The sequence below is a fragment of the Alligator sinensis genome, unplaced genomic scaffold (assembly GCF_000455745.1).
Source record: "Alligator sinensis unplaced genomic scaffold, ASM45574v1 scaffold262_1, whole genome shotgun sequence".
NCBI classification, from domain to species: domain Eukaryota; kingdom Metazoa; phylum Chordata; order Crocodylia; family Alligatoridae; genus Alligator; species Alligator sinensis.
The window spans coordinates 1,135,703-1,156,849 of record NW_005841904.1 but is presented as its reverse complement, the minus strand read 5'-3'; the positions used below and the strand labels follow the sequence as shown (position 1 = coordinate 1,156,849).

General features: G+C 39.2%; 1 protein-coding gene across 3 annotated transcripts in view; it reads right to left on the bottom strand.

Annotated features, from left to right (window-relative positions):
- The window catches only part of RYR3 (ryanodine receptor 3), a 585,375-nt gene that overhangs the window by 345,266 nt on the left and 218,962 nt on the right, over nucleotides 1-21,147 (bottom strand). For all 3 annotated transcript variants that reach the window (XR_003092800.1, XM_025197735.1, XM_025197736.1), the window contains 6 exons: nucleotides 16,985-17,153; nucleotides 15,741-15,876; nucleotides 10,892-10,987; nucleotides 9,969-10,087; nucleotides 4,971-5,104; nucleotides 3,206-3,447 (listed from right to left, as the gene is read on the bottom strand). Coding sequence is in view for 2 of the 3 variants with exons in the window: in XM_025197735.1 (XP_025053520.1) it covers nucleotides 3,206-3,447; nucleotides 4,971-5,104; nucleotides 9,969-10,087; nucleotides 10,892-10,987; nucleotides 15,741-15,876; nucleotides 16,985-17,153 (896 nt within the window). In the remaining variant the exon portion in view is untranslated. The remainder of the gene's footprint in view (nucleotides 1-3,205; nucleotides 3,448-4,970; nucleotides 5,105-9,968; nucleotides 10,088-10,891; nucleotides 10,988-15,740; nucleotides 15,877-16,984; nucleotides 17,154-21,147) is intronic.

The following is a 21,147-nucleotide window of genomic DNA, read 5'->3' as shown; positions in this document are numbered from 1 at the left end:
AGAACAGTGCATGAACTGAGCAAATCACTTGAGACCTCTGAAGCTGTTAGCAAGAAAGAATAGGATCATTTGAAGCAATGATTTCTCCTACTATGGGCTGATGCAAGAGTACTCAGGTACAGTAAACGATGACCTTTGCCTTGATAAAGTCAACACTAACCCACCCAAGTACTTATGTCTTATAGTTATTCACAAAGTATCAGAGTATGTGATGCATCATAATTAACTTGATGGTATTCATAGGGATGCTGAGAACAAGTAAAGAAGTAAACAAAAAAGGGGGACATAAACCCTTAATCTTCAGGTTAACAGCTCTCAAGCATGAACTAAAAAAAATCTTCCTCTGGAAGTCTGCTATTTGTTTACTGTCCACTATAAATTTATTTGAAGCTTCCTCTGAAGGATTTGTATAAGGACCACTTATCTAATACCATCAGGCAATTACTGCATTCCTGAGTAATTGCTCTAATCACTGTACTTGTTAAAAAGATAAATAGCAATAGCATCAACCCTGGTGAAAAGTAATGTCTCTGTGGCTCAGAGAGATGGGCACACCTGGGAAAGGAGGGATCCTAGTTCTGACCCTTGCCTCCATTGCTATCTATGCATTTTATCCAATGACAACTAAATGCAAAATCCAGAAGCAGGAACTGAGACCACAACCTAGGAACCTTTCACTTCTAAAGCAATGCCCATCTCCTAAAATCAGAGACAGACTCCCTCTAACTTGCACTCCTTCTGGCTATTCCTGTTGGCAGCTGAGCAGGCTAGCTTCAAGGGGGCTTGTGGCTCCCCCTAGTTCATTGCCTGGTGGTCAGGATAGGACTAAGGAAATGTGGGTTCAAGCCTTCTTAAGGTTAGAGGGACCTAGAACCTGGATTTCCCATATCCTGCTCAAGTGAAGGAACCACTTAGCTAAAAGGTGGGAGGGCTCTCCTCCATCATATTGTTGGTCTACCTGATTTTTTTCTTAGACCACACTTTCTGGGATTTGCTACAATTTATGTACCTACCCAGGGAGATTAGGAGATTTGGGGAATCTCCTCTTCCCCTCACCTGTTATGCCTTGTTATATTTATCTTTTGGAAGGGTCCCAGGTATGACTGAAAACTGCACCCAACTGGGGCTTGGGGTCATTGTGGTGGGACTGCTTGTGGCAGAAGAGCACTTAGAAAGTGTCACCAGGGCCAAATCCCAGGGAAGAGCAAGTCTTGTGTACCATAAAACTCCAGTCCACACTGCCTTGTGGGTTACCCTTTGGCAGGGAAAGGCTAGGGAAGCTGACTCGGAAATAAAAGGGCAAGGCTAGACTGTTGACCAGAATGGATAGCTACACCTGGCTCCCTCTGAAAAGTCTTCTCTGGTGGATCAGGAGGCTGAGAAGATATACTCATCTCCCTGATTGTGAAGGCAGATGGCAAGAGCTGTGTGGACAGTGTAGGGCATCAGCTCAAGTGCTGCAGGACCTGATGGCCATCCACTGCATCCAGACTTGTCTTCAGATGTCTCAACCCTGTCATGCTACTGGATTGGACAGGCCTAGACGAAAGAGTGATGGTGACTCTGCACAACCTTCCCTCACTTAAATCCAACTCACGTGCAAGTCATGACATCACTGTGGCAATGGGTGAGCAGCAAAGCATCAGGTGTGGATACACTGGGAGCCATAGCTGCAGACCTGCACAGAGGTGGCTCAGAGCATAGACTCACATTTCACTAGACTGAAGCAGCAGTGGAATTTGGCAGCCCCCTGGGTGACTGAGCAGCCCTATTTGAGATCACACTGCTCACCTTAATCCTGGTCAGCATACTGTGGCTGATGAGGATCCTAGTATAGTGGTTGAAAACCACACAAAAAGACAAAAAAGACAAATGTGACACCACTCACCATTGGTGCTTAGAATGTGTGCACGTGAATGGATTGTACAACAGCAGATAGATGAGAGAGAAGAACAGCTCTAGTTGATAGACAACTGGCCAGATTCATCATTCAGACAGTGGCCCTGAGTGAAGCTTGCCTAGCTGAAGAGGGACAACCAACTGAAAAAGGCGACGGTGATACTCTCTTCTGGAGTGGCCATATGGGGGGGGGGTTGCCAAATTCTGCTGAAGAGGGACAACTAACTGAAAAAGGCGCTAACTATACCTTCTTCTGAAGTGGCCATAAGGGGGGGCAGGGGGGAAGTTGCCAAATTCCATAAGGGGGGCCCCAAAGCGGGATTCAACTGCACCAATGAACACCATCTGGATCAGCCCCCAGACATTTATCAGTGAAGGTTGAGATGCACGAGATAATTCCCCAGACATCCTAGACCAGACATGCTTAGTCACTGATATTAACTCTGTCAGTATAACCTTCACATTTCACAAAATCTCTTATTACATTAGAGAAAAAATTACTGTGGCACCAAATGGAAGTAATTTAAACTACTACTCATACTATACCTCTCGTAATAGGAATTTTAACAAAAACATATTTTCCTAGATAATAATTAGTTTCCTGCTGGATCATGTTTGTTCATGGGCCATAGCCAACATACGCATTTTACATACTGAGATTGCTACTGAGGAAAAATAATGATGTATTAGGAATAACACCAGTAAACACTAATATATCACAGCAATTCTTATATTCCTATTTTCAAACTTTCCTTTTATGAAAAGATTGATAATATTTTACATACTTAAACTAGAAGTAGATATAAGGACAACAAAAAACACAATTTCACTTCAGTTGCGCACACAAAATATAAAAATACTGTATCACAAAGTAAGAAAGGTAACCAGATGACTCTTAGTATAATAAGTTTGTGTTTTTTGTTTGAAATACAGCATCAATATGTTATACATTTGGCACAGGGCTTAGAGTTCTTAGAACTGCAAACAGAATTTTTACTGAACTTAGTGGGAGGTTTTTTGCATGGAATCAGTGAGGTACATCTCCCAGTATAGAAAAAGACAAATAATTTGCCAAACAGTAGATTAGAGAAGGACACATTAATAAAAGCAAGTATTTAGAAGCCTGATTTCATTTATACTAGAAAAAAATCAAGAATAATTCCACCCATGTAAGGGATTCAAATTTGTCTCATTATAAAATAGTGTTTACTGCACATGACATGGAGATTAATTTTAGGAATCTATTATTTCTAAATATTTATTTTTAGAAAGCTACTGTTAAAAACAATAGCAACAAAATACTTACCAGACCACAAATGAAGGCCATCAAAACCATAAGAGAAGAGGTCATCACCAACACCATTGCCTCCCCATCCTTCACCACCTCCAGGATAAGGAGCATAACCTGATGTAGAGGCCCAGCCAACTCGTAGATGAGTAGGTTCCGCCGTCAAAAATGGATCTACCTGATCGATTATTAGTTCAAAGTACCACTTCTTGTATTGTGCAGAGCCCTCAGCAACCCCCAAAAATATGTTTGGCCTTATACTAAAATAGAAAAGATACACCAGATAATACAAAATATAAATGTAATAATGGGTTGCTGCCATACCAATTTATGCTATTACACTTGATTATATAACCCCTCAGTTTAGGTGTGGAGACCACCCCACCCCCCGCATCTGTAAACCTCTGCTAAAATATTCTTTATGTTTTCTTTGGCTTCAGAAACAAATTAAAAAGTGCCAAATTCTGAATCAGTTCAATGTGCCATTTATTGTATACATTAAATTTAATGAAAAACAAAACAAATTGTATCTGTTTGGCTGGTATAGAAATCTGAAGGATTGATCCACAAGGGAATCATAGCCTTGATTAAATGCAAATACTTCAATAGTACACTTATATTCTATGTGTTCTTAGTCTGATCCAGTAGTGTCATCTATAGGGCCTGATTATGTCGTCAGTCATACTTTTCCATATAAAATTAATGTTCGCCATCAGAAAACAAATTGATAGTCACACCACAGATTATAATAATTGAATTTCTTTGAACACTGCTACACAGAAGCACCAAATGAAGAGAGGCACCTGCAAAGTGCAGAATCCACAATTTAAAAATGTTAGGCCAGATATCATAAGTAAACTCTCCTTCATTAAGACACTGTGTTGAATAGCAACCATGGCAAAAAGAGAGGCACATATTTTGGCAGGCTATAGTTATATCTAATTATCTGTATTACTTTAAAAACAGAACACAATTAGTACATGAAGAAATAAAATTAGCATTTGTTAACTTTCTATAAAACCAATATTTTTTACTATCTTATAACACACTTCCATTTCATTTAAATTTCCTTCTGTCCTTTCTTTTCAAGGGATCTGTTTGTTTGAAAAGTTCACTGACATGCTCAAAACAAACAAACAAAAAAAGAAAAGAAGAACCCCCACTGCCACCCCCGACCTAGTGTTCCATGTATTTATAGCAAAACAAATGACTTTTCATTCTTTTTACCTGTGAATTTTTCAGTTTCTATTCAAAGACAGTTTGCAAATAATTTTCTATAGGCTCTGGCATACATTAAAACATTTGCACAATGGGATCTGATTTCAGGTCCCAAGAATCACGTCTCCTGCCATACACAACCAAAACACTATCATACATATGGCATCAGGCTGAATGCAGGATTACCCAACTACGCACCCAAATTAAAGGCACAATTGAAACCAGCCACAAAAATGTTCCACAAAAAATATTTTGTAGAACATTTTTGTGGCTGGTTTCTTATGTTGTTGCACAAGTACTTCCCTGACAGTGTAGAAGGTTACTATTTATGAAGAAATTAATAGGTTAATTGTATCCTGTGTGTAACATCTGCCAGGGCCCTATGTTATTTTTAACATCATGCTTTAAAATAAACAGCATCTAAAGGTTCCTCTGGCCTTTGTCTTTCTGTGACTAAGAAACACTGAAAAATTCTCAGAATAAAAAATGAAAAAGAACGCCCTCTCAACTTAAACCAATAGTAAAGACCTGTTCATTTTCCAATATAGTAATAAATGCACAGTACCTCGTAACATCATTAACTAAACGGGTTTGCAAGAGCAAATCTCTTCGAGGGAGCAGATTGTCACAGATCAAGTTTTGATTTGCACGCACGGCCACTCCATTACAGAGACAGAGAGAACACAGAACATCAAGAACCTAAAACAGGTCAGAGTGAAGTCAAGCAAATAGTGTTTGCAGCAGAATAACTGTGCTTATTTAATTCAACTCCAAAGTATACAAAGAATAGGGAGGATACTCTCTGGAAATATTTAGTTGGATTTTAAAAAATATTTGGGTATATATGAAATGAAGGTAGTTTATAATTGTGATAACAGGCATAAAAATGTGAAGATAATGCCGGAATTCCTAAGGTCAGCTGAGACCAACTTCCTGCAAGTTTCCCAAGTCTGTTCAGCAAAAATACATGGGAGGTCAGTCTTGGTAGTCACACCTCAGATTTGGAATTTAAAGACAGCCAGAGCCTAAGCCTGGACATCTTTTGGAAACACTATAAGAACTTTTTATTTGAGCAAGCTTTAGCAGGCAGGATTAAATTGTGGGGATTATTTGGAGCACTGGGGAGTTGGTTTATTACTTTTTATTTTTTTTTAATAATTTATCTGCCCTGGGCCTTTTTTTAGGTAACAAACATTATTTTTTGTATCTGCAAAGCTAAATCAGAAGTAACAAGAAATTTGCTTTCTTGTGAGAATTGTGGTACTTTCACTTCTAATACTTCCTGCCAGAAATGTCACAAAAATGTCCAGAAATGATCTATGTCAAGTCTCACAATGTACCTGGTTTCAAATCTCATTACTAATTTGCAATATAGTGAAGATTCTTTAAGAAATTCATTAAGGACTTGACAACCTTTTTGAACAAAGTGCTGTGATTCTAAAATCATTAATGAATCTGCTTTGAAACCATGCTTTCAACACAAAATTTTAAAGAAAATCCACAGGGATTGGAAATAATTTTCACAGAGATCTAATTTCAGCATATCATCTTCTGGTTCCAGCTAGACTCTGGAAGGGGGAGAAAAATCCATCAAACAGAAAGATAATTGAGGAGAAAAATATTTTTATTTGAAATCATTCAGAGTGTTGAGCAAAAAGTTTTATGGGGAGGGAATGGAATACCGTGGTGTAGTATAAAAGAATAGCACAGGGAACAGGGAAGTGCCTCGCTTTATCAGGAATGCTTTTCCTCTTTGTGTTTGTTATCTGACATTCTGCTTAATTCTCTAATTCAGAGTATAACCTCAAACCAAAGGAAAATAAAGGAGATGATCTGAAAAATTATTCTCTCTGATCATTAAAATTTACACTGCTGAAGAAGCATAAAGGGGGCTGAATATTGTCACAACCCAGAGTTGTGATTTTTGTTTTTGTGTGTGCTTTGGCACCACTGAATTATGTTCCCGCTAAATCGCAGCTTCTTTGCACGGTGGAGTTTTCTGCTGTAAAGGAAAACCCCGGTGCAAGGGAGAATTTCCCGCCAATTTGTAGCTTTCTTTGCATGGTGCATTTCTTTTGCATCTAAGAAATGCTCGGTGCAAAGAGTTCCCGCCATTTGCATTTTAATTCAAACCCCATTATTGGCTTGTGTTAAATTATGCACACGTGGCGGCTAGCGATTGGCTTGCTAGCCGTATAAAGAGCTTGGGTGGTTTCCGCCCAAGTTGGAGAACTCGGAGGAGAACCCCCGCAAGGGAGGACTCCACAAACACCAGGAGGAGGAGACTTCACGCTGTGTGAAGATCTCTAAGCGCTGCGGAGCCTATCGGACCCAGCACATTTAAAGCAGGCAACAGGGGTCTGATCAGCCTCTAGCCTCTCCCCGTCACCAAGCGCAATCCTCGACGTATCCCTCTTCCCTGCGCGCACAAGGACCCACGGAGCCTAGCAAACTTCGTGTGAGTTTATTCAGAGCTCTTTGTCTCGAGTACTTTCTTCGGTTGGTGCGACGGGCTCGCGGTTTAGAGCCTCCAACTGGATGGGCTAGAAGAGTGTTCACAGGAAGGAACTCTAGTCCGCCTCTTATCTTTTCTATCTGCAACTGTAACTCAAGCATGTTTTCCTGCCTGCACCGCGACCATCTTTGGTATAAGTAAACAATCTTTAAATCAACCACTACGCCTCTGTGTCTAATTCTAGCCCGTGCGTGCCTTGCCGCCGCACGGTCTCCTCTGACCCCGCGTGCCCGGGCTGCTAGCCACAGCCCGCGTGCGCAAAGACGGGTCCACATATCGCTCCCGGCTCGCACATGGTGACATGGATGGGATCGGGAGGCGGCCCGCACAAGTATAAATGAGAATCAAGCACTATTTACAATGCATGTACTGCTTAAATTCAGTTTATGCATCTGCTGAGCATAATTCTCAAAAATTGCTTTTTAGAACATCTCTGAATATCAATTTCATTTCAGACAAACACAAAGAACATTTTAAAAACCTCATTTGTGGATAAAGCTGGGTTAATAGGGTTCTTGACTTGATATTTCTGACTATAACAAAAATGTCTAATCTAGCAGGAAACAAGACATTCTGTAACTAGAAAAACAAATTCATTTTCACAGACTATGACAGATGCCCAGTCACTGACATTACAGATGGAAAAGACAAACTCTGTCATCTAGCTGTTTCTTCTACTAGTACAAGATTGTTCCCTTTTGTACTTTTAACATCCATTACACAGTCTACATTTAGATGCTCCAACTGCAAGGGCTTCCATCATTTCTATTGCTCAACATAACAGATATTTCTGGCAGGAAGTACTCCTGATAATTAGCTTAAATTCCTATTATTTAATTTTATTACAACATCTATTTACATTCTCCTATGTACATATTTCCTAAAGACTGTGTTTTTTTCCTTTCTGATATTTGTTTGAGTATTAATTTTTTCTTAGTTATTGCTTAGGCAAGTTGTACCATACTGACACTTCATCTTCCTTGTAAATCAATAATTCAAGCCTCCCAAACATTTTGGCTCCACTTATCTATTCCAGTTTGTCAGCTTTTAGGTAGTATGTTTCTTAGATCCAAAGCAATATGCCAAAGATCGTCACACCAGTATGATGCACAGAACTGTCCCCTCCTATGTAATTCTGTTGATATTTTTTGCTGCCACTGAACACCCATGTCTAATTTACTTCTGATTAATACTTCAAAGAAAACCTGATTAATACTTTTAAGGATAAGTCTATGTGCAGAACACTCTGTACAGGCAGAAGTAACAATTTTTGCCTGAACTGTCCACAGAAATCAGTTTATAGCTGTGATCAGACACAAGTGCATGGCTGCAGACAGTTTAAAAAACGGCTGATCAGGTCAAAATCTGACCGCTCATGAGAGGTCAGATGAAGATGTTTCAAAACAGAGTGTCTTCCGTAACTTCTGTCTGTGCTGCCTGCCAGTTTTGAGCTATTTCCAAAATAGAAGATGAGGGGAAGAGAGCGGAGGGAGTTCTGTCTGCGGTTTTTAGCCCCCACTGGAGGGTGTCATGGGTGAACTGGAGCTCACCCTACCCTCCAACACCAACTGAAGAACCCCTAGAATGAGCTCCCTCTGCTCCCTTTCCACACTCCCATTCTGAAACAGGGACAGGCTAGGACAGAGGTGGTGCCATTGCCAGGGAAAACTAGCTTCAGCCAGCACCTAGATTCTCCTTTCCTCTGGAACCAAAAGTGAACTTCTGTTCTAATGCTTCCTGCAAAATCTTCTCAGTTACAGCGGGAACCTGCACTTCTGTCTGCACCCACTAGTCTGACTTCTGTGCTTCCAGTTCAGGAGAATGTTGTGTGCACAGTGCAGGAGCACATGTTTCAGGTTGGCTCAGCCTGTGGCCATAATTTAATGTCAGACATATCCTAACTCTTTTCATTACTACTATTTTCCCAGATTTCTTCCTCTTCATATATATAGACTTAATTTTTACAACCTGACTCATTTCATTATATTCTTCTCCTATTTTTATTCTGTCTAGGCCACCCTGATTTATTTCTATTTTCATTATTCTCAATTTAGTATCATGTAGTAATTGTATTAATGCTTTGTTTATTTTCTGTTGTAGATAATTCAATCAGATATTATAAAGGACTTTTCCCTGTGGTACCCCACTGCCCCTTTACTTCTATTCCTTTACCTTCCTACACTTATTGAGCAATAAGCTGTAATTTTGAAGTATTTTAAAAGTAAGGGTCTGGGTAAGAGTAAGGTCCTTTTAAATTGAATGCATACTTTTGAAAAAGAGATTTAAAAAATAAATAATTTTTCAATATTCACTTTTTCAGGGTAACCTAGTTATGTAGTTGGGAAAAGCCCATTTTTAAATATATACATTTTAACATTCTTATTGAAGATTTTGCTCTTTGAAAATATAAAGTTTAATATATTCTTCTTTATTCTAGGATAAGATTTTTATCTCAGTTACTCTGCTATAAATCCTAAATATCTTTCCTCAGTTCCCTGGGACAAAATCAGTATAAATGAAATCAAAACTTGACTTTTTCATTACAAAAAGACCCATAAATTACAAAAATCTCAGAATCCAATCAATGGGACTACTCATGTGAGTGGCAGGTTTGCAGAATTTTGCTTTTTCTTGTTAGAAGTGTGGAGATTGTAGGCAAACTGTTTCATGAGTAAACTTAAACCCCAAGCTATTCTACACAGGTAGACCCAGACTTCCACAGGAAGTACAGTCCCAAGGCCTTGGGTTACATCCATATGTGGCTTAATACATATTTAGACATGTATTATTCCTTATCTATAGTCATAAAAAGTATAAGTGACTTATGCATAGAAAATAAGTTCTCACATACACTTTGACTTACTCTATACAAGAAAGCAATGATAGATCTCTCATATTTCTTTTTCTCCTTTACAAAGCAATGAGAGTCACATGTTCTTTAATTCTTTTAAGAACAATGTGTCACAGAGGTCACAGAGACTTTTTCAGTTTGTCTTGGGTAAGTTACTGTTGAGATTATTGATATCTTTTATATTTTCTCCAGCATACCTTGTAATTGCGTCCATGCTTATCCAGCAATGAGATGATAGACTTGATATGTCCCTCAGCTATCAAATTTAAGGCCTCTGGGCTTTCAGTCAAGATGCAGTGCAACACTTCCAAAATACCTAGTTGAATTTCACAAAAATCATTTTGGAATTAAACAATCCAAAGGACTGAGCTTAATTTAAAAACCTGTGAAAGAAAAAAATCATTCTAATGGAAAAGAAATTCTAATTTCTCTTACTTAATATATTACATGCCTCCAGTCTGAAAAAGGATGAAAATATTTTCGAAAGGACATAAGGGCCAACTGTAATGTAAACTATATTTGGATTAAATTCTATGGTAAAAGAATCAAACTATAACAAGAAGTTAAACACAGCTGTAAACTGTGGGTTATTATTTTCTTATAAGAAATCTGGGTTGAAAACATAGAGACAATGCAAATTGAACTACTGCTCAACAGCGAGAGGCATTCTTATTACTAAGCAACTTTTTATTATAATTTTATTATGTCATTTTAAGCTGTATTTCAAGCTGTAAATTTTTTACATTATCTAATGTAAAGCACAACCAAAAATTAAGCTATTTGCTATACAGTTGGTAGCTGCAGAACTGTCTGCTATTACGAATCATAGGATTGTACTAGACCTAATACATTATTTATTTCATATTTTTTAAACTGTGATGGCAAGCAAGCAAACCAACAAGAAACCAAAAAATACAAAAGAGAAAATGAAAAGGAAACTGGTAGTTTAAAATAAAATGTTTGTTAATATTAGAAATGTTCTTTGCTTTATTAAAAACCTCATTTAATAGAATTTCATGCAATAAACTTGTTTCTTTTCCCTATGCTTGTTACTTTCCAACTGAAACTGTTATGATTTGCATAATGTAATGGCAACACTATAGTTATACAATTATCTCACCTGAGGAAGATTCTAATCTGTCCAATTTACTTATCAGCCAATCAAGGTTTCCTGAAAACTGGGTACAGTTGTTTCTGTTACCACGGATGAGGGCAGCTGAAAAAAACAGATATCATAACACAAGTGTCAGCTTAAGATTCGTGTTAATCACTAATATTAAACAAATATTTTAATAAAGTTACTAAACAGAAACATAGCATAATCCTCTATATTTATACTTTGGCCAGAATTATATACAAGTTTTAGGCATTTCATTACTAGCACCACCTTTTAGATTTTGTTTAAATCAATTGACTTAGGATACTGGTAAGGCAACCCAGAGACTATCACTCTTATTTCCTAATTAAAATTATGCATAAATCAGTAGTCACTAAAACTATTACCATGATGTCTGTTTAGCATGCTGTGTAAAATGAATTAGAATTTCAGACTAGATCATTTAGGTGTCTTAAACCAGCGCTTAAGTGGAATTGAAGTGCCTATGTACAAAATTTTGGTCCATAAAATCACTCATCTCTCATTTTGGGGTGCACTGATAGAGATTTTTGGGGTCGATACCGATAGCCAATTTTTAAGGAGGCAAATTGGCCAATACCAATCCAATTTTCAATACGTAGTCAGGTAGCTTGAAGAGTAGTGTGTGGCTGGTAAGTCCGTTGTGGTGGAAGCGGTGGGGGAAGGGAAGGGGCATGGAGGGGCAGATCGAGGACCCTGCGGTGAGGGCCGGAGTGGGGCTGGGGCTGAGGCAAGTGCTGCCCAGATCGGGTGGGGCAGGGCATGGGATGGGATTTTTTAAGATAGCTTGTGTGGGGGGGGCAGAGTGGCCCCTGCCACTCCCCCCAGCATGGGGGGATATGTGCCCCTAGATCTGCGTGTGGGGCAGGGTGTTGCTGTGGGCTGGGGCTGCACTGAGCTTTTCCCAGTGGGGACTGAGCCAGGCTGAATTTGGGGTGGGAAGCAGTGCCACTGGGAGGGGGACTATGGGAGGGCTGCAGCCACCCCAAATTTTGCCATAGCCCTTCCCAACCCCCCCTCCCAGTGTCACCACCCATTGTGCCCCGACTGCAGCCTGGCCCAACCCCTGCCAGTAAGAGCCCAGCGCAGCCCTGGCCCTAGCCCACAGTGGCAGCCTGTCCTGTCCCCCACAGATGCAGGGGCACATGACCCCTGTGCTGTCCCGGAGTGTGTGCAGTGGCAGGGGCTGCCCCCCCCCCCCCGGGCCCCTTGTTCAAGCCATAGCTCTGTCCCCTGCCCCATCCCAACTGGGAAGCCCCTCCCCCAGCTCCAGCCCCACTCCCTCCCTCACCATGGGGACCTCAATCTGCTCCCCTATGCCCCTTCCCTCCCCCTTCCTCTTTCACCACAACAGACTTACCAGTCAGATACAGCTCTCCAAACTTTCAGGCTGTGGTCCTTGCTGCCTATATGCTGGGCTGCAGCGGTGCACATGCACAGGGCATTTATTGGCCAAATTATTGGCCACATCAGGCCAAAAAAAAGCCAATTTCCAATACAGTCAATTTTATTTATATCAGTGCTGATCTGATATCAAATCGATGTATCAGTGCACCTCTACTTTCATCTAACTCTGAAAGTATCTAAATACATTAGCTGTCTCTTTGACTTTAAAGTTTTCTAGATTGTTTTTGGGTCTATAAACTACATCTGGTACTAAAGAGAAGCCAGTTACTGGGGCAACTGGAAATTTTCTAATTAGGGTGAAATTCCTTTTATGGCTTCAGATGAGAGAGCCAGAGACAGGCAATCATATGGAATGCTGGATAGTCTGCAGATCAGGCAGAAGCCCAGAAAACTTTACATCAGGAAAGACTAAAGCTATATCTACACAACGTCCCTGGCACTACTAGGAGCAGTGACTTGAGCATGCCCTACCACCCCAAGCATACCACAGATAAATGTCTCAATAGTGGCTTGTGAGAAGAATGCCACCAGAGCAGTGTCACCTTTACAACATAAAACAATCAGAATTAGCATTATTATGCAATCCTGAAAATACAAAAATTGATTATTGTATTTCAATTCCTTCCTCTTCCTACCTCGTCTCTCTTGTTTTGCTGGGGGTGCTGTATAACTGATTTTCAGTCTACTCTCAACCGGGAACTAAAAATCAGACATTCCTCCAGGTAAAACCTCTAAGGGTGAAGTTACATGTTATACTTAGACCATACTAAGGACACTTCAAATGTGAGTATCTGCATGTTAAAGCTCATTAACTCATCCTAAGTGCCTTCTGAAAGTCTTAAAGTTATGCCACTTCAGGCAAAGGTTAACTCATGCTGTCTAGCTCATGCTAGGGTATCTTCAGTCTTCTCCACAGAGGTACAATGACCAATTTGCAGTCCTCCAGCATCTCAGGTTGCAGCATTCCCATCCTCCACCACCTAGTGCAAGTATTCTGGCTCCTAGCTATGTCCCTGCTTGACAACTCTTTAGTGACAAGTCAAGGTGTGCAAGCAAAAAAAAAAGAAGGAAGTATTAACCCTTTAATATGTGACTACTCACAACACATTCTAAATTTAACATCAGTTAACTTTCCACAGAGTTAGTATGTCTAAGTGTAACATGCAACATCACGCTTTTAAAGAGGCTAGTAGAAGGACTCAGAGATTGCAAGCCACTTATTAGTTACATTAGTGGACTATGGACTTAGGCACCTACATGTGATCCCATTCCATCCTAAATGACTCCCTGAAAAATTATTAATAGAAAAAATTTAATTTTTTTTCCTCTTCCTTCCTGCCTTATGTTCTAGGACTAAAGGTACGATTAGAGCATCTTACAAAAATAAATAGATTAATGAACTATCAGGGACTTGAACATGGCACAATAGGTTCAAACTTAAGCACCTAAATCCACTTAGCTGACTATGTAAAATCTGGCCATAAACAGCTAATTTGTAATTGTGTGCAATCTAACAACTTCCTTGCAGTTCCAACAGCAATTAAATAGTCTCCAAATATTTTTTACTAGAGCTTCTCAGTAGCTAACTGGATAAAACAGATAAAGCAGAACTCTCTTGATAATGATACTTTGACAGAGTATTCTCTATATCTGAACACACTCTTAATCCATCAGCTGCAGTATCCTATCTTAAGCACTTGTATTTGGCAATATTTGATAATTCAAGGGAAGCAACCTTTCTTTAATACTATTTGTATATGATCAGTGGGAGATGATCCATGGAAAAGAAACTATGCCTAAGTTTTACTATCTTCTCCAAAAAATGTATATGATGCACAGCACATACTTCCTCAAAATCCAGCCAGTTTATCACCTCCACCCACAATACAAATCCCATACTCATAGGAAAGAGCAGGGGCCAAAGTATGAGAGTATATAATATCACAGAGGCAGTTAATCTACTTCTCCACTGACTCAGCCGGTGGAAATCTGCCCACTGTGGTCTCATCTATGATTAGTTTGTACTGTTATCCACCATCTTAGTCATCTATTAACTGCAGTACCTGGTTAAGGGGTCTGTGCACTTTTCTTATCAGTTAGAGGATCCCATTTAGTTGCAAAGAGGTTTAATTCAAGGTTGAACAATGGCCTTTATCTCTATCTCTGTATTAAAATGAGTTATAGAATGGATTGCCATTACTGTTCAGAAACATAGAAGATTCATTGTTATCTGTATTTACCCGGAAAGTTCAGAAGCAGTCAAGCTATTAGGTAACATTTATTTTTTCCTCATAGAAGACTTCACTAATTTGCTAGCACTTGGTCAAGCAAAGATAAAAAACACTCACTCTAACCATTGGCTCACGGAAGCCATTTGCCATAGATTTTTGTTATAAAATAGATTTATTGACATAACACTTCATTTTTATGTACCACAATAGAAAAGATATGGATTACAAGGATTTTAAAGGTAAAATATAAGAATGAATACCAGGGGAGGCCCAATAGTGCTCCTACCAATTCTAAAGAGCTACAAAGAGTAAGAGTTTTGGATATGTCCTTTGCTTTTTTGTCTCTGTCTTTTCTCTTCTGTGAGAGTCTGGGATAGTGAAGAGGTCAAATGTTACTCGTAACTTAATTTGGGCCAGGATTTCACCAAGGCAGAATAGGCTTCCAACTCCATCTGAGAAATGTCATCCTTCAAACTTCATCTAGCCATGTTGCTTTCACTTATAAAATCACTTATCTTGCTGTGGTCACTATTAACATTGTCTATAATGAAATTTTAATGCATTTAAAACTCAGGATAACCAGCGCCACCCATAGAAGCAATTATGAATAACAGAGGTTCCCTTTAGTGGCTTATATGAACACACATAGTTCTAGCCATGTTGGCAGTGTGGAAAAAATCATGTTCCAGGTGTGTGTTTGTGTGCGCATGTGCAGGACAGGTTCCACGGGGGGGAGTGAATTATTATTTAAAATCTAAGTTACAAGGTTTAGGTATCGAAACAGTTAAAAAAAAAAATCAATGCTCTTAAAATCCTATGTTTTTATTTCTATCTATCTTTATCATGCAAGCCAATGTGATCTTTTATTTTTATGATTTCTTTTTAATTAATAATGATTTCCTATTTGCACACCATAAACAATTTTATAAAAAAAGAATGAAGCCATGGCATGTTGCACTGAACATCTTTCTACCCTTTTTAGCTATTGTGTTGTATTTTCCTACTGGATTTTATTCAATATCCTCAGTCACCTCCAGTATAATTCAAGGGGATAATGGAAGAAAGTCAGTTTAGAATAAGTAATGTAGCTTACATGACAGAATTTATGCCACATAAAAGTCTTTTGATGTGAAAAAACAGGAAACCATAAAACTCAGTTTTCATTTTCCTCTACAGCAGATTGCTTGACAACTCACCTAGCAATTTGTAAAGATGGTTTAGAATTTCTTTCCATGCTGTACCATTTACTTCCCTTGCAACTCCTACTAAATGAGCTGCACTGTTGTAATCATTTAAACGATCAATGCAGTTTAGAACAAGTGCCAGCATTCCCTAAAAAGGAGCAAAAGTGAGAAATAAGCGTGTAAATGAAAAAGTATGCAGTAGTATTTTAACGCATTTTCTGAGATACACTAGAAGGTCAGTATTGTCTGAAATGAATATGGAGCTATTGTGCTTGAAAACAGATTTTTGAACATGCATTCTATTTATCCAAGTTATAAATAGCCTCTTTAGAACATGATCAAACTCTGTTTGTCAGCTTGCCCATAAGAGCTTAAGCTAAGCACAGTACAAGTTAAGGAACACAGAGCATGACAGTTTCACACAGGTCTTCTTTATATTTTTTATGAATGGAATCTGACTTGCATAAAAAAACCCTCTAGCTATAGCACTTTTCATTAACTAAAAATGCCAATTTTAGTTAAATATACTGGTACCATATATGAACCTGAAAAATGCTATTTATGTTGATTAAAAAAGGGTGAAGTTTTGATAGCCAATAAAGTGCTCTCAGGTCCAAATACTAGGAGAGATTTTTAATTGATGTTACATAGAGTCAATTATAGTACTGAAAAACTGTAATTCATGTAATCTGAATATTTCTAAACATTATTGAACATACATATCATCCATCCATCCATCATTATTTTATAATAATATTCTCAGGAGCAAACAACAGTAGATATTAGCATATGCCCTTTTGTAAAATTGGCATTTTCTCATTCCCATGTACAAAACTCTTGTTTCTAGCCTGGAAGGGTTGGAAAGATATCAAACTTTAAACTTGTCATTGAACCAAGACTGGATATCACTCATCTTGGGTCTGAAGCCTGTGTAATTTTGGGGACAGAAATTAGTTTTTTGCAGCAGGATGATTTCTTCTAAAAAAGGTATGCATTTGAAGATGTTCACAGGATTGAAATGTTAAACTACATCTCAGTGGGAATGGATTAGGGAACAGACACACAAAAGGTAAGACATCTAAAACCATATACTAATGGCAATTTTCAGAAGGCATCACAATTTACTCTGTACACCAGCAGCACATATGTATATTCAAAATCTAATGCACATACTCCGAAAGAGGAAACATTTAACTCTACTTAATGCTGGAATGGAATATACAAAAATAAAACATAATCTAATAATTCTCCCTAACCTCTTCCTTGAACAGATTTTGTCTGTTTTTCAGTGAACGAAGTTTATTTTGTTTATCTTCGTGTTCTAATTCTTCTTCTGGAGGCTGGAAATAAGTAATCAGGTCTTGCAGAGTCTGGAGCATCTCCTCAATAGGCAGGGCGATGGGTGCTGATATCCTGTTGTTTCCACTAAGATAAAAAAAAAATAAGACTGATCATATTACTCATTACTCATAAAGCTTAAGTTACAATATTAAAAAAGCAACCTATTTGCCTTTGATATCTAAAGCAGCTCCTGCTATTTATATGAAACATTTGCTGACTATGCTCTTAGCATAACAGTAGGCAGCAATTAGTTTGAATTGCCTCTGGTTCAAGCAACTGCTGATTGCCTTCCTGGAGCTGGATCATTGTATTTTAGCACCTATACCCATGTAACAAAATGGAAAGGAACAAAAAGTGAAATGGAGAAGATGCAAAATGAGTGAACAAGATGATGAGGGAAAGCAGCAAGATTAAGAAAAAGAGAGATTAATTATCTTACACACACTGGAGTTTTCTAAGATGCTTTTGTCCCACTGTAGGTACATGTTTGCCAGGCATGTGACCACAAGACTTTTAGTTAGTAGGATTTACTGAGACTGGGTATGTATTCTGTATACCCATAATGCTCCTACAATGAAGGTATAAACGATGGAACAGCCCTAAGTGCCATTTGGTTCCTTCACTAATACAGTAATCTATGAAAGTACTCTACAGCAGTGAGGAAGAGAGGTTGTTGGATCCCTGTAGACAAAAGCATTGTGAAGAACTGCAAGTACTGGTAAGGTAAGTAACTTCTCCTTCTTTAAAGATCCTCTCCTTCTTTGTCCACATGGACCCTATTGTATGTGATGGGTTAGCTGTTGCCTCACAAGACGGGAGTAGAAGCAGCTCTGATCAAAAATCTGTGATAATGAAGTAGTGGGTGGGTGATAACTATTTGCACTGAACTCTAGTAGCTGATCTAGAAGTGTTGGAAATAAGTTTTCTGAAATAAGTGGCATATGTCTACTGAAACCTCAGAGAAGTTGACCCAAATTGAAAGGAAAGAGAAAGATTTTTTTTTAATGGAGTAGAGCATTTAGACTCTTGGAGAAGAAACAGCCTCTCTCTTACACTTGCTACCAAATCCCTGGAAAGCCTAGATAATATGCAAAAAAATTCTGTTCTTGAAAAATAAGAAGATAACTTGATCATCTATAGTCTTGTCTTGCTATAAGACTGTGCTGGGGCTGTGCAAGTGAGGGCAGAGCCTGCCAGTGCTGCAGCAAAGGTGTGGGGGGAGAGGTACAGGGGGCAATATGGGCTGCAGGTTTGGGAGGAGATGGGGCAAGTGGTGGGGGGTGAATTTGTAGTAAGAGAAAGAGGGAGGAAGAGGTGGGGCATGAGGCTGCAGGAGTTGGGGAAGAGGCAGTAAATACAGTGACAGTGTTGGGGCGGGGGTGGGTAGGAGGAAGCAGGCAGCAGTTTTAACTGTGGCCCTGACCCAGGGTCAGGGCTGGGGCTGGAGTCAGAGCCAGAGCCAGAGCCAAAGCCACAGCAGCTGCCTGCCCCCTCCCCGTCCTGAACTGCCTCGTACTCAATTCCAAGATGAGGGGCTTTTCCCTCCCCCCATGTTAAATAGGGAAGGGGAACCTTGTCCTGGAATCAAGTAATACAGTATCTTGAATCTGCAGACAATCCAAGTCCATATGCTAGCCTATCTTGTGTATATCCATTATCAGGATTTTTGAAGGGTGTGGCAGGTGAGATAGAATACCCTGTCAGTTACTTCTCTACAAGTAAATCCATGTTGCATCTATTCAGCAGACACCTTGAAAGTAGAACAGTTCTAATCCAAACATTGCTGATAAATTGCTGTGGTGACTAATAATGAATCAGTCAATCATCTAGGTAGGGTTCTGTCTAAAGATCTTGCCTCCTTAGATGATCTGCTACTGTAGCCAAAGATTCAGTTGCAGCATCAAACCTGCAATCTAAACCTGCAATCTGTGTCCCAAGAAACAGTGTACTTTTATGGTAGAGGAACAGTTTCTCTTCTTGTGCAAGTGAGTTTGTTTTAAAAGATCAAGAAATCTTTTGCTGTTAGTGATCTGAGCCTGACACAGACCTTTATCTGGACGATGATTCAAATCTGCATTACTTTCTCTTCTTTGCTATCTGCTTTTTTAGATGTAGTCAAAAGAGATACTGGCTCACATTCTTAGCAGGCTTGTAAATACCTTATTTTTATGCTTTATTTCTTTAATAATAAATAGCAAATACTTTTTTTTTTTATTACCCATGGTTAGGTAACCTTGGAATATTAAGTGCAAAATATCAAACAATTTATGGTACCTCTCCTAGATGACCTCTTATGACATTCACCATTCTTTTGAAGTTTGTTCCAGAGGACCTTGGAATTATCTACTATGGATGTCCTGGATGAGCTCAACACATGAGGGCGGTGTTAGACTAGAGCAGAGGTCCTCAAACTATGGCCTGTGGATCACCACTGGTCTGTGAGCTCCATTCAGGTGGTTCGCAGAAAGGTTGTGGAGCAATCAAGAATATCTATACTTGTAAGGTAAGACTACTGATATTAAAATATGAGTTGTGTGCTTTGATTTGTGGAATAAAAAAAAGTTTAAGTGGTCCGCCAAGACCCTCAGCAATTTTCAAGTGGTCTGGGGAAAAAAAAAAAGTTTGAGAACCACTGGACTAGAGGAACAGGCTGATCCGCAGACTCCTCCACAAGGTCACCCCCCTCATGTTCATCCTTGCTCCCATGTTTTCAGAAGCTCCTACCATGTGATCATAGGAAGGAAGGACTGAAAAGCAGCTCATGAGTTCATCTGTCCAGCTCCCGATCAAGGCAGGGTCACCTCTGACAAAACTGTCCCAGACAAGCATTTCTCCAACCTAATCAAGAAAATTTTCAGGGATCGAAATGCCACAACTTCTCTTGGTAGCCAATTACAGTGCTTAGCCACCTTTGGAGTCCAAAAGTTTTTTTCCTGATCTCGAACCTAAATTTCCTCTGCTGTAGTTTAAGGCCATTGTTTCTAGTCATACCCCCAGCGGCCACACAAAATTGACTATTTTCATTATCTTTGTAATTGCCTTTTGGGTATTTGAAGACAGTTATACAATCCTCCCCACTCCCCTTTTCTCGTCTCCAAACTAATTAACCCTAGTTTTGTCAGCCTCTTCACATAAATCATGTTTCTCAGGCTCCTTGTAAGTTTTCTTGCTTTCCACTGGACTTTTTGTAATCTTTCCACATTTTTTGAAGTGTAGGGTCCAAAACTAGACACAATACTCCAGAGGAGGCCTCACTGGTACCAAACAAACAGAGTAGAAGAATCACTTCCCTTGATTTGCAGTTACATTCTTGTTAATTAAACCCAGTATGCTGCTAGCATTTTTTTTTGCAACAAGAGCAGACTGTTGGTTCATATGCAGCTTATGATCCACTGAAAACCCAGGTACTTCTCTGTAATACTGCAGCCTAGCCAGTCATTCCCCATCTGTACTTATGCATACAATTATTCTATTTTAAGTGCAGGACACTGCATTTGTCCATGCTGGATTTAGGCTTCCATGCAGGATCTGTATGGGATTAGGAGGGAGTGACTTTACCCTGAACCTCAAAATGACCATATAAGTGGCATATGGAAAAAAGGCTTAGCAGACCTAGAGGTGTAGCTCTGCACAGCGTATGGAAAGGTATATGGTACCAAAAAGATGCATATGCAAGACTTGTCCTAAATAGCTGAAGAACTGTTTCCAAGGCCATTTCCAAGAATTAGTCTAGACAAAGGAATTCTACTGCCATATAGATTAATGAGAGTCTGTTAATAGAGGAGAAGATTTCTGAAGTGAAGAAGGATCAAACTAGAAGAAAGGTAGTCACAGATGCTATCAAAATTGAACAGAAATGTATTTTCATCTCTGGTAACTTGTGCTGTAAGAATCCTGGAGCAGCAACAAAGAAAGGACATACAGCTATGGAGATTCAGGTTCCAGAGAGACTGTAAGGTCTACAAGTATTATGAGTACCATGCCTGTCAACCCCAGTTCTAGAGTATCAGACTATAAGTATTACCAAAATGCATTGACTAGTATGGTACTGAGGACAATGGTACCAGGGAAATGATGT